The 14,740-nt window shown below is 41.2% G+C and overlaps 1 protein-coding gene across 2 annotated transcripts in view; it reads right to left on the bottom strand.

Annotated features, from left to right (window-relative positions):
* Positions 1-14,403, bottom strand: part of efna3b (ephrin-A3b) — a 75,258-nt gene extending 60,855 nt beyond the window's left edge. The window contains exons 1-3 of one of the 2 annotated variants that reach the window (XM_085423005.1): positions 14,049-14,403; positions 13,830-13,948; positions 13,317-13,529 (exon numbers count right to left, since the gene is read on the bottom strand). In XM_085423005.1, coding sequence (XP_085279131.1) covers positions 13,317-13,426 — 110 coding nt within the window. In that variant the 5' untranslated portion in view covers positions 13,427-13,529; positions 13,830-13,948; positions 14,049-14,403. Of the gene's footprint in view, positions 1-13,316; positions 13,530-13,829 lie in introns of both variants that reach the window. The other variant, XM_085423004.1, reaches the window with a different exon arrangement.
* Positions 14,404-14,740: the final 337 nt, after the last annotated feature.

The following is a 14,740-nucleotide window of genomic DNA, read 5'->3' as shown; positions in this document are numbered from 1 at the left end:
AGCAACTAGACAAAACCAGTGGCAGGCTAACTTAGCAACTCTGTTTGATCAGCAATGAAAAAATAGAGCCAAATCAGATTTTTGTCCCTAGCCTTTGCAGAAATATAACACTTGAAAAACACCTTTTTATTTCTGTTAAAAATAATATAAGAACAAACTATGTTATTTAAACAATTAAACCTTCTGGAGGCATTAATTTAATATATAGGCGCAAGTAACACACAAGGGTTTCTCCCGGGATAAACACACTTTTGAGTTTAAAAAAATGTTTTTAAATACAAAAATATAAGTGTACCTATCAAATGTACAATAAACATGACATAACAATTTTTTAAAATAAATGTGATATATATAAAGAACGCAATTGTCCCGTGGAGCTATGTCACATATGTTTCCGTTTAAGAAATAAAATTTTGAAATAAAATCATGACATTGATGACATCACTTGACTTCCTGAGACATATTTCCTGACGGTCTATAGAATGTATTGTAATTTTTCTCTTCTGTCTCATAATTTCATAAGACACTTTAAGTCACTGGTTTGACCCAATTTTTTTGTAAAAAACAAAGAAAATAAAAACAGCAAAAAATTATTGTCAATAATAATAATAATAATAATAATAATAATAATAATAATAATAATAATAATAATAATATGTTTTTGTGTAGAGTATGTCTCACAGGTTTGATGCCTTTTAGCAGCTATTTTGTTAAAAGCATTTTTCCTGAAAATTTGTCACTGCTGTTACTTACTTAATGGTAACATCATTGACGCCCATCTATAGAAAAACTTTATCAAAAGCTGTTCACAGAATATTATAACATAATCCTCCTTTTGTCAGGAACGTTCAAACAAAGTGTCTCCAAACGGTTTACCTCGATGTTACTGTGTGTGTGTTTTTTCCTGTCTCAAATAAAACGTGTCACAGACACTGACATGATAATAAAGTTAAATCAATGAAATTATGTTAAACTTAAGGAATGAATCATTACTTATTTTGAAGTATTTTCATAGTTATAGCAAACAGATGGCTGCATACACCTGATTGGAAATGGTAACATATAATTTATTTTTGTATAATTTTTAATATTCTGTGACTCTGGCTACGTGTGCTAAATGTTTAAAGTAACACCAGTGACAAAAAAGCAGGACATGGTGTCTATAAATAAGTAGGGAAATAAGATTTAAATCTGTCATTTTTGTAAATACATAAAGTCAACGAGTTATGTAATAATGCAGTCGAAGTTAATGCCAAAAAACGAAAGCAATTCTAAGACATCTTGGTGTCGCAAAAGCAAATATTTTGCAGAATGACGCAAAAGCAGAGCACTACCTCAGACGGCCTAAAAATACTCGTTTTTTTTTTCCTTTGTTGCACTAGGAGAGTGTTAACGTGTTTGTCATACACACACCTTACAGTTAGATGTTTTTTGCACTTAAACACAATTTTGTCATTGATGTTACGATTTGTTGGATCTTTACGAAAAAACGATGCGTCTTAATTTTCTGTCAATTTTTTCTCCACTAGTACTGAAAACTTTACCAAGTTCTGAGTATTTTCCAGCTTATCATTACTGAGTTTGAAATTTTAGCATCTTAAATTGAACAATACAGCAATAACCAATATAAAATTACAATTTAAGGCTGCAGATTATGATTCGAATCATCAGCTAATCTCTCAATAATTCATGTGTTTCCAACACAATTTCCATCAGCCTGAGGTAATGCTTTGAGGTAAGTTTTTTTTCAGTCTTCTCATCAGAGATACACATAATGGAATATATAAATAGATCACATTTTAAAACTCTAAGGAAATTTGTGCTAAAAACTAATAAACTCCTTTTTTAGCCTACAACATATTAACTGTATTCTTATTGCTGACCAAAAGTAGTTAAAATAATTATTTTTAATCTTAATGATTTACTTTTTTTTAAATAAATGTGAAATACCTTGTTTTTATCCAAAACCAGACACATTTCACACAAGTCCTCAAATGAGAGACAATGAACTGATGAATCATTGTGGATTAATTTTTGTAGAATGAACTGTTTTGGTACAAAGCCACATACACACAAACGCATACCAGTTAAAACTAGTACAGAACCGCTGCATCACATTGGCATTCACCACACAAGTGCAACCTGGACAAGATGTGAATACAACAAGAGGAATCCCTCATAAAGAAGCTCTAATAAATGCATACACTTAATACACACACACACACGCACTGAGAGCTCATTGTCTGATGTGAAGAGAGACTTGAGAGTAGTAGGATGATGCAGAGGAGGACAATGAGGAGGAGAAGAGGAAGTGATGCCAAGAGGCCGAGCCAACAAGTGAGATAAAGAGGTGGAGGGAGGGCCGAGCAGCAGATACACGGCGAGAGAGAAGAGGAACAGGCTGAAACATCCAAGAGAAGAGTGCAGAGTCTGTAGGACACCATCGATCCAGCTTTGGCAGAAATAGACAACCAGACCAAGAGCGGCACAGGCTCTCTGAGGCACACTGACTGACAGCAGCATGGCTGGCCCTACACACATCAGAACAGCAGGAGCTTTTCATGCTGTACATGAACACTTAACACCCACACACAAGCATCCATGTGTACGCACAAACACATTAACAATGAAGGCACAGATAAAACCACCAGGAAATCACAGGCAAAAAAACGGAGATTGAGACCAACATCAACAGCACGCGCATGCTTGCCAGAACTACTACATATTTTCTGATAAAAAAATAAATAAAATCATACAGCTTGTTTTATGCAGCACCACCTGGAACCAGTTAACATTACGGCACAACAATCTTTTCAAGCTCATTCCAAAATGAATCCAAAACTTGTAGTCGTGATTTATGCACACAAAGTAAGCAAGCTATAGCTACAAATACAAACCTCAGCTTTTCCTGCGTCGTATTCAAACCAAGTTTCCACTTTTGATCACGACAAATATGTGGTATATATATGTTCGTTTGGATTGTAGGGCCTCGTAAAACGATTAACAGGACACTTTCAAAAGCTACAATAATCGGACATGAAATCAATCAGATATGAGTTAGTTGGTTAAGCTTTTTCTGCTGAACATTTTTGGGGATTTTGAGCTAGCGGTCAGAAAACAAGCAATCTGGTGATGTCACATGTGACTCTGGCCTCTATTAAAATGTAACAAGCAAATTTCACTTGTCCTGTTATATCACACAAATTATCTGAGAATATTACAGTCGATTAGACTTCAGATAATATATTAATTGGTAATGGAAATGTCCATTTAAGTGATTTCAATAACAATGATCTTAGTGATATAATTGCATTTCGAAATCTTTTTTTAATTAGCACCAAGGCTGTATAAAAATTAAAAAAGAGGCTCTGTGTTTTCAGTATACCTGTCACATGACATTGATAATGAAAATAAATCACCAGCCCACCTAACCAACAGTACTCTTCAGTAGCCACTTGGGGACGGCTTAAACTGGGAGTCAAACCCATTAGATCAACAGGTTTAAATGCTCAAGCTTAGAGATGATATTAGCATGTTTACAACACTGTTTAACTCACTATTTTTTTTAATATTCAGGCTTAAAGTTGGGGTCACTCAGTCACACAGTGAGCGGCAGCCGATCCTCGTCTCAGTGAAGCTCTCCCAACAGTGTTTGTGGTTTTAGTGACTTCTGCAGTATTATTAATTATATCAAAAATAATATGGCCTGTTGGCAGGTGTTCAAGAAGTTTTTGCTTCAGTTTTGAAGAATGAAATCGCTGCTGTTGTTGCTCTGTTGTTTAACTCTGTACATTGCACCCATTAGCTTGCTATCCAAGCTTGCTATTACTAGCCAATAGCAGAGCACTTCTTTTTCTCTGAATGTGGCTGCTGCTGGCTCCAGAATAACAATATGGTGATGACGCCGGCACTAGGCTGGAATTTTCAGTGGCTGCATCTTTTATGTACAGTCTATGTGCTGCGCAGATACAGAATGAAGAAAAACGAACCAAAGTGTCATGAATGCAACAACCCTCATTTCAGCCTTATCATCATGCATACATTTTCTGCAGGTGGTTTTGGGACTAAAGCAGTCTGAGTGACTGCTTTGCATTGACCCATCAGACCGGCTGATTGTCAGCTTTACTGACTGGCTGCTGTGGCCATCAGGAGCAGAGTGCTTGTGCAGCGAACATTTCTGCCTCCCTCCCTGGCCTGGCTGGGACTGATTAAAGCCTTCTGCTGAAACAAGGTCATAATTCACTTAGCCATTTCCCAATTTCCGCATAATTACCCTCCTGCTTCACAAACGCTAACACGCATGAACACATCCGCACCCGCACACATTCGCACTGAAGCTCAGACACAAACACATTTCCTCTCTGATTTGTGTCATTACTGAGAAGAGAGTGGTTAAAAGGTTTCAGAGTTGGCCTCTTAGTGACAGCTTAAATGGATAAAACCTCAATTAAAGACTCTCTCCCTCTCTACATGCTGTCTCTCTGTGGATGGAATAAGCATAATTCTGCGTCCTGTGCATTTTGCTGAAGTGAGGACCTTTTTCCCTACTACCAGGTGCTAAAACAAACCTTCACAGTCAAGACTTTCACACCACAATTCTTCCTGTCTTACGAAAACCTGTTACAGAGAAGCTAACTTCCCAATAAAAGCTCCCATCATTCCCTCACAATTCAGATCTGATGATGTTTACGTCTTGACGAGCCGATAACAATATTCATAACTGAAGCTCAACAATAAACATCAACATTTCTACCCAGCGAGCAGTGACAATAGAAACATTTCTCCTTCCCTGCTGCGCCTCTGTATTGTCCTGGCTGGCATCAGCTGATTCCTGGTTTGTGCAGAGTTGGATGCAAACAGCTGCATTTTTCACGTGGAACTGTACTGTCTTTATGCAGAGGAATACTAATTGTCACGTCAGTAGAGTTTATTAACGCTAGACCACTCCGCTCTGTTGTGATCAGGCTCAGCATATGGCCTCAGACTGCCGCTCTGCTGCTATCATTAGCCGCGTCACAAACACACCATTGGAGCATCTGGTGTGTGCGTGCGCGTCCGTGTGTGTCTGTGCAGGAGCTGACAGTCATTATTAGTACCCCCAAAGCCCCTAGAGCGCTGGTGGGGAATAGAATATAGAGAATGCTCACATATACTTCACACATACACACACCAAAACAGCTTGTAAACATCGCAGCCTTGTTATTAGCACCTGATTACACTGCTGGAGCTTAGACAGCGGCTCAGAGTATTATGTACATATCAACAACAACATCAAGTGCGTGCATCTGTGTTTATGTGTGTGTGTTTTGTCTGCTCTGACTCCAGCTCGTCGCTATGGGACTTGTTCTCTGCGGACAATTTGCTCAAATTTAACACATGGGTGGGAAAGATAAATTCTTGTTGCACCCCATACTTTGCCTAAAATCTACAGATAACAAGGGAAGACGGTCATTCAATAATTTGGCCGTCAAGGAAAAAGGCAATTCATCCGCTTCAAACGGCACCGTTTTAAGTTAAAGCGCTGCGTGACTCGGTGACTCTGATGTGGCCCCTCTTGTTCTTGCAACGTGATTTCTGAGGATACTCCTCTTTGCAGTCACCATTTGATTTGTGCACACACTGCTTCTGTCCTGAGATAAACTCCAGGTTATGCTGAACAGACCTCGACTTTAAGAGCATTAACAGAAAAGATGATAATGTGTTTGACTGTGTGAACTCGTGTGTGCCATTGTGCAAGTATATCATTTACATTTTAAGGTACGCGGTGATTTGCATCTGTTTAAGCTTAGAAAGTGGTCAAGTTTGAGTCAGTGGTACAGCGGTAAGAAGAAAGCAGAACTATTAGCAATGCATATAAGGTTAAATATTTTTGGAGTACGCTTAGGTGAGAGACTAGACGACCAGGGCTGTGCCATACCATAGAGTTCACAATAACTATGCAATATAAAAGTGTCATATTGCAACGTCATGGGTTTATGTTCAACAACAAGAAACACTCACAGATACAGAAAACAATATGACAAGTCCAGGCATGTCTGAGAGGAAGAGCACCTAATACGAGAGCTACTTCAGAAACCTCCAACAAAACATGCAAGTAAACTGTTCTTGATAAAGGTCGAAACAACACACCTGTTTTAGTGTATATACACCTTTAGGGCTACAACATAAAGTTACGTTGGCTATTGTTAAACTGAACTGTTAAGTCATGTTTTACTTTTACTTAAAATTCCCAGAAAAACACTACAGGGGTACTTTTGTGCTTTCATTTGAGTGACGCTGTGTCACTGTGTTTAATGCTGTGTCACTACTATTGTAATATAATGCTGCTGCCGGCACCTTGTTTCAATAGATTCACACTTCAAAGTAGAAACGGTGACATCAGTGACAGCATCTTATTGGAAATGAAGGATGAAAAATGCCCTTCATTTACTTATAAATTCTGCTGCCTGCAAGCATCAATCAATCACTGTTCATTTTAATTTTTTTTCTGTATCATCAGAAATATCATTATTGCAATTTTTTTTTGGTATCATGATGTAAATTTGAGACTATATGTTGTATACTATGTTGCCCACCTCTCCAGACAACGCAGAAATGGAAATGGTGAACAACAGACTCAATGCTTAAAAATGATTTGATTTTCTTGTAGTAAGACTCTTTCTCTGTTGAGGACCACAGAAGAGTTACTGTAATTCAAAAACACAGAGTAAGTAACGGGAGAGCTGACTCATATTTGTCCCTGGCTGTTTTTCAGATCCTATTTTGGCTGCAATCTCTTGTGCTTTGCTACAAAAGCAATCCCACTGTTACTATAACACAGTGCAGTTTAGCAGTGAGTGTTGGGCAGTGAGTAGAGTGAAGCGAGTGAGATGGAGGAAAGAATTTGCACCGCATTTTGAGATCACCCAATTTTCACACCTGGCCAGAGCCCAGGTGTGGCTGTCAGATTGTTGCTTTAGGAAAGTTGCATTAATTGGACAACACTCGCCCACCGTGTCTGAACACCTGAGCTTTTAATCACTTTAAGACTGTCCAGACAGCACTTCTGTGAGAGTATACAGTGGCCTTAACACAGAACACAGCAAGAAAAGCAATCACTCACACTCTTAGTCCCGTCTTTGGTTAGACTGCAGTGGCTGGAAGCACCAATAAGGAAACACATGCACGTTCCAAATGCCACACGAGCACCAACCTAGAAAATTTTTTTAAATAACAGCTTCTAAAGAAATTAATCTCATATTGATGCATGATTTGAGCCACACCACTGGGTCTGTTGCATGATCAAGCTTTTCTACTCTGTTATTTAAATCAGCTTTTCCTAGTCAAACTGTGACTATTAGCACAGAATTTCCAAAATAAAATATGTGCTTTCTTCATAAATATACATGCACATTCCAGTAGATGTAGACATATACTGAAGCAATTAAAACCAACTTTAAGTTACAGACTGGATGAAACACTACTATATTAGTGTGATTAGATCTTTTACTAAGGGCAAATCTGGAAATTATGTGCAACACGTTATTGATTATACCCACTGACCTACAAAGCTTCAATACCAATCACTGTTTGTAATATACAATGAAAGAGGTTTCTGTGTCCGAAATATGTGTTTGTTTTTATTAGTCAGTGTCATTAATCGCATAGGTCACTCATCCAAGACCCAACACTGACAATTTCCAAGTAAATCGATATCACATTATCAATACATACTGGTCATATGTGGATTAGCCTTGACGTTTTGGCCGGTTGACATACTGATCTATAAGAAATACTGATTTATTCAGTATTTCTTCACGACAAGGTTGTGTAAAAACGCAGATGAAATTTAAAACTGACTCGGTCTGCAACAATACAGCATTTATGTGCAGCTCACTGCAGCCCACCAAGCTACACCTCCACCTCCCATGAGGTTGACAACCAAAAATAAATTCTCAACCAGTTAGAAACACTGATAGGATTATAAATACAGGGAACCACATTACTATCAAACACATGCACCAGTTTTTAATTATTCCTGGTCATAAAAATAGGCATATTCTTTCTAAATCGATGGTTTACTTCTCTTACCGAGGTCGTGTAGGAAGATTAATTTAGCAAAGACTGTTTAACTCAGCTCTGAGGTGAAAGCATTTCTACTCCTCAACAACACAGTGTTGGTAATTCTAACAGGGAATCTAAAAGGCTTGATAACAACACCCTCTGCTAACCACTGAGCCACCAGAACAAGATCAGCAGTCACATAAATCAATACCAATCCTGGGTCAGATATTTGTACCTGTGAGACCTTTACTTTTTGCCAGGCTTGATCACAATTGCCGGACTCACAGTGACTCTCAGATGTGTGTTAGTAGAATTACAGCCGTAAAATTCCCCTACACCTCGACCCCCCAAAAGCTCTTTTTGAATCCAACCATTACAGTGACCAGTTAGTGCTAAACCCAAGGCCAAGCAAGCACGAACACTTAACATCAGTACTTCATTTTCACAGCAACGCTTCCGATTAGTCGATGGTGTAAGCGAGACAACATTTGAGGAAATGAAAGGGCCAATCGAGATGCAGAAAAAAAAACAAAAAAAACCAAAACATGGTGGGCTTGATTTTTCAGGGTTTTTGAGTGTTTCATGTGTGAGCTTTGAGAAAGATGCACGGCAAATGGCTTTAGTCAACATTTCAAAGTGTAAAAGAGGAGAGGAGAGAAGAAACAGGAAGAAAGTGTAGGTGGCGAAAGGTGAAGAAGAACTCAAAACAATGCAACATACCTTCTAGCACATGCAGTTCAAGTTTATTTGACAAAGCAGGAAATATCGCATAAAATCGACATTAAATTAAAATACCACCACCTTATGAGTGCTTTCAGGAGAATGAGAGAAAGACACACACCCTTTATATCTGGCTCATCTGCAAAGTTTAAAAAAAAAAAAAAAAATTCATTTATTTTCCTCCTTTGCATCTCTTATTGCTCCTCTCACCTACCAAGCAATAACTGTCCAATCAGAAAAAAATGACTGCAGCATGCACACGCATATATAAAGAGTGAGGAGCAGCGCAGGACAGAGAAGACCACTGAATCTTGTTACGCAAACAGGAGTCATCCATCACACAGGTGTTCCCTATTGCTTTTAATTAATGACATCTCTGTGTGAACGTCTGACACCACGCATGGACACACACCTGTACACCATGTGGCCTCATGATTCCTTACTAATGAACAGTCTGATAAATATGTCTATAGCACAGTTAGAACCCTGTGTGAGGCTTTTGCTGCAAGGGTGCATCAACACACATCACAGCTGTGGCACCTCAAACATCACGGATAGATGGGTTGTACACACACATGCATGCCACGGGTCTGGTGATTGTGAGTAATACTCTTCTTTGTGCAGCTACTTATAAATGTAAATACTGTTGTCCCGAGTAGGGCTCAGAGACCGATAGTTTTGCGTTGCTGTCGAGGAGAGTGTTGATTGGCCTGCTCGATCCTCCCGTCTGTCTTAGAGTCTCCCTCTTTTTTTCTCAGGCAAAGCCGCGTGTACGAACTCGCCGCGCGGATCAGGGCACCGGCCAGGCATTATTATCATCATTATTTTGAAGGCCGCCCTGCCCGTGCCCTATTACAATTCAACACAGCATCCACCTGAATTCGTCCTCCCTTCTCCAACCAGTCTCGCAGTGTTTCTCTCTCTCGCCGCCTCAGTCTTCTCATATTCCTGGCATTATTTCTCTCCTGCCTTGCGTGACGTGTCTCTGTTCACTCCAACAAGCCGGATGAATATAAAACAAGTTCCACCTTGGCATCGATTACCACACATGCACATGTGCATTGGTATGAGGAGTAAATTCTCCCTGCAACAGCTGGCTTTATTCCAGAGGTATGCATAGAGGTGACAGTGTCATGAACAAACACACGCACAAGCACGCACACACACACACACACAACGCACACGTAATGCCTACAGTTTCTTATGTGTTTGTTTATCTGCAGCCTAATTGCTTGAAAAATATACAACTGATAAATTAAGAGATATCAGCAGATATCTATTATGCAAATCAGTTAACTGCTGTGTTATTAAATTACACGCATACACATGTATAGCCACGCACACGCTCGCGTACGCGCGCGCTCACACTCGCAGCAGTGGTTAATTGCCAGGTGGTGGAAGATAATGTGTGATTTAACAGGCTGATGGATTTGTTTTTGTTTCGGTCACCCATCAATGAACACAGACATCTGTAACAGGGCAAACACACATGCACACACTCACTCTCACACACACACGCAAAAAATATGCACACCGTTACACACACATTCATGCCCAGGGATATCAGTGACAAGTGACTGATAGGCGGTGGCACCAGCCTTTGTGCGAGACGCAAACGTGGGAAATAATCCATCTTATAGAAGTTTAAAAAAGTACACAGCAGCGATGTGCGTGTGTTTTTACGTGCACACACAAAGCTGCGCATGTAAGTGGGCGAGCTAGCATGCGCACAAATGTAGGCCTGCAGACCCACATTTCTGCAAGCGTGTGTGTGTGTGTGTGTGTGTGAAATAGTTAATGCTTGGTAACAGTCTCAGCCTGTCTCTTGTGGTTGATGAGTGGCTTGGGGTCAGAAGCTGGTTGAGAAACTGCTGGGTCCTGAGGCTTTACAATGTGTTTACCACTCAATCTGACAGCAATACTACAGCTTATTATTGGCCTTCTAAACCTCCACACTACACTGCAAGTTAGAGAAACTCCAGGGAGGCGGATCGCCAACGGCTAAAGACACGCCAGCCAACCTTACAAATGTCGGATGTTGTGCTGTTGAGTACAGAGATTAAAATAAATGCTGGAAATAGGATCTGCGCTGCAGAAAAATGGTTCAGTAGTGAATGAAAGAGTAGATTAGACAGGCTCTCCTGCCGTTTATCTGTCTTTTATGTCCCACTGTCCATGGCCCCTTTGTCTCCTAACTCACTAAGTAGGCTGAATTGAAAAAGTTAGCCCCACTCACTGCTCGTGCATTGTCATTGTGCATGTGTGCAGTGAGAACGAGAAAGAGAGAAAAAGACGGGGAAGATCAGGGATGAGGCAGGTCCGCTGAGATGCGGCTTGTTCTTTAATTAAACACAGTCTTTTATAAAAGACTCACACTGCAGGGGCTAAGAATATTCTGCCACTGGGATGAAAACAGTAAAGGCAGGGAACCTGCCGAGAAAGAAAAGACTGACTGCTGGGCTCTGCAGTGCTCGAGTCCTGGACAGTAGGGTTAAAGGTTAGGCTGCTCCAGACTGCTTGAGTTCTTGCCCTGCTTTTTCTAAAAAAAAAAAGAAAAGAAAAGAAAAGAAAAAAAAAGAAAGAAAAAAATGACCACACGCTGAATTTACAACAAAAAAAAAAAAATCAGCTGAAATTGCTTAATTGAGTTTGCACTTCACCAAGGTTAACGCAGCTCATGTTACATCGAGCTGACTGAACCGAGGTCTGGGGTTCACGTCTCGCCTTTCTTTTATGCCTTTTAGCGTGTTTCTTTTTCCTGCGTTTTACCAAAATCAACTTCTGTCTTTTACATAAAAAGCGAAGGTGGAATTTCATTAGCATTTATTATCAAATTTTTATAGCGGGGGGGGGGAATATAGAAATTGAATATGAGCACCTTCCACGCGGGCGGTGCTTGGAGAATAAATACCGGCTAAAATGCATTAGCAGCAACTGTGCGTGCAATATTACTCTCTAAAATGTGCAGAGATTATTTTCTTACTTTCAGGAAAACTAATATTGTTTCCACTCACGTCACAACGAATATCCTCATACCTTCCGCGTCTATTACTTCACGCAGCATTTTATGTGTAGTAATTCTGCTGCGAGGTATAAATACACCTGCCTCTCTTTGTTTTATTCCACGCTGTAAACTAAAATCACTGGCCTTGAGTAACCGTTGGCGGGCAGACTCATTCATCCTCCTTAAAGTAAAACAACGCCGTATTTTCTGACCTTTCACTTTGTTTATGCTTTTAATAAGCACAGTCATAAAAGAACCGCTATTTATCCGACTGCTCATTCGAGGAGGTCGGTAAATTCTGTTGAAGAGGTAAATATCACATGCTGAGCTGCTCTGAGGGACACCTGGTATCCGAAACACTTTGTGCACAAAGACAGGATTCACTGCAAGATGGAGCGCGAAAAGGTAGGTGCGTGCTCTCTTCTGTACTTCTGACACATAAAGCTGTGATTTTCTGACATTATTGAGACAAGCCGACTATATTAAATCTAACAACTTACTAAAAATATGGCTTCCACGTTTCATCTGTGTTCATTCAAGCGCAGGACAAAGTGCCTGTAGGCCATGTTGAAACATGGCTGTTAAAACATGCAACATTTTACTATGAATTCTACCAGGAAACATAAACCCAGAGTGTGTTGCAGCAGACTGACGCTTCATTCTTAAGAATCCAGTGGCAGAGCCCTGAACTCAAGAGGACAGTATTAGAAAGGCAGCTTTCCAAAAAGAGGGGGGGGAAAGAAGAAAGACGAGAGAGAGAAAAAGCTTTTTCACTTGATTCGAGATAGGGGCGAGGAGCGAGGGATTAGGAGGATAACAAAAAGGCCAACGGACTGAGTGTAAACAAGAAAGGGGGTTAGGAAGGGATAGAAGGAGAGAGCAAGTTGGAGAGGGAGCGGGAAGGAGAGATTGAATAGTGACACTGCTACAACACAATGGGGTCAGGATGAAGAAGTGCTCCTAATTGAACCAGATAGAGGAGAAGACAGAGAGAGGAGAGGAAGGCAAGAGAATCACATGTGATTTCCTTCCTTTTCTTCTCTCTGTTCTCATCCACCATAGGTGTAGCAGAGACGGGGAGAGAAGGGGGGGGTAAAATGTTACAAGCAGAGATTGGTGGCTGAGTAGGGAACAGAAACCAAATATGTCTGACCAGTTGTGCAACAGAAGGTGTTGAAAAGATGGTTTGGAGCCACCTTGACTTCACAGCAGGGGTCTGACAGAGCTGTTTGGGGCTCAAAAATAGCTTAGGAGAAACGTGAGAGGCCTGCTTAAACAGTGCCTGTGGATCTACATCATTTCTTCCATTAAGTTTAAAAAAAAAGAAAGACAGACAGAGAAGGTGACTGCTGCAAGGCTGATAGAGGCTTTAGAAGCAAGGCTCACAAGAGAAATAAACAACTGATGAAGTTCAAGTGTGATGGTACAAATACGTCAGCTCGGGCCAGACAGAGCACATCATTTTCTTCCCTTTAGAGGGGGCAGATTAAGAGAAATAGTAGACACACACAAACACAGACTGGTAAACATAAGAAAAATGGGGTCTTACTGTATGTTAGAGCTGTTCCAGTAAACGGTATGCCTGTTGGCTGACACCTGGAGCAGGTTCGCCCAGGTGAGACTTATTAGCACCCAGAGAGACAGCGCTACCAGAGCCATGCTCTCGGCTCCTCTCTCGGCCTCCGATCCTTTGGTCTCTCCGGCCACACTCTCGGTCCCTTCACCCCACCAACCAACGCGACTCAAACATCCCAGCAAATGCCTAACAAACGGGAGAGGGGGAAAACAGATGCTTCATGCATTCATACAAAACGTTCAAAGTCCATACCTGATGTAGTAAATAAGTGTTGGAAAAACTCAAAAGTCTATAGCGCTGTAAAGTAACTGAGAACCCTCCCCTCCTCCGTAAACCAGACCTCCTTCCCTCCCTCCCCAACAAATCCTGGGGGCTTCAAGTAAAAAAAGAAAAAAAAGAAAAAGAAACGGGGAGGGGGGGGGGGAGTATTGTCCGTATGTGCGGTCCCCCCTGCTTTTTCTGACTGAGCTGATCCTCTCTTCTCACCGGGAACTGCTGCTTGTGAACCCGCCAGAGGAGTGTGGGAGGACGGTACTGGGTCCAAACGGGAGGTCGGTCTTTCGTTGAGCACCAAACAGCCCGGTGCGCCGGGAAAGAGTTACGTGCTGCAGATGTGGAAGGAAAAAAACAAGGCTCAGGCTACTGAAGAAAAAAAATGAAGGATGAAAAAACGATGCAAAAATCAAAGATACTGAGCAAGTCCACCTCTTTTTGTCCCTAACTGTTCTTTTTCTTCTTTATCAGGATGCTACTGCAGTTCTTTTTCCGTCCAAGGATCCGAGAAACGCAAAGCACACCACTGAGCTCTATTATCGCTGCAAACAATTCAAGCAGCCAGTTTCATTAGGTCTTCAAGACTCTTTCCGACAACCATCCTTTACGGTGAGCACCCTGCCCACCCGTCTCTCTCCCTTCTCTCTCTCTCCTCCTTCTCCGCCTCTCTCTGTTTGGTAGGCAGCACTCGTTCACTTTTTAACTCCACCCCCAGCGAGCGACAAAAGCGCATTCCTCCAATATCGTGGCCGAGCTGCAGTCCATCAGGCATCACTGCAACTTTAAGTTTTTTCTTCTTCTTCTTTTGGTCAACTGTTCGACCTCCACCGATGGCGTGAAAGTAAAAAGCTCCGAATCTCCCTCGGTGCCAGAGAAGTCTGCAGCGACCATCTGTATTTATACCCCCTCACCGCACTCAAACACACACACCGAAGGACGTGTGTGTGTGTGTGTGTGTGTGTGTGTGTGTGTGTGTGTGTGTGTGTGTGTGTGTGTGTGTGTGTGTGTGTGTGTATCCTTGAGTTGTCGGATGTTTCCGTTTATTACAAAAGCTACAAACACGCATACACTGGCGCACTTGCAGGCCTGTTCTCCACAACTGCCCGTCTTTGATCCCCAGACAC

This window comes from Rhamphochromis longiceps, linkage group LG11 (assembly GCF_057381845.1).
Source record: "Rhamphochromis longiceps isolate RC_006_pf linkage group LG11, R_longiceps_female_GT1.1, whole genome shotgun sequence".
NCBI classification, from domain to species: domain Eukaryota; kingdom Metazoa; phylum Chordata; class Actinopteri; order Cichliformes; family Cichlidae; genus Rhamphochromis; species Rhamphochromis longiceps.
This window is presented reverse-complemented; position numbering and strand designations above follow the sequence as displayed.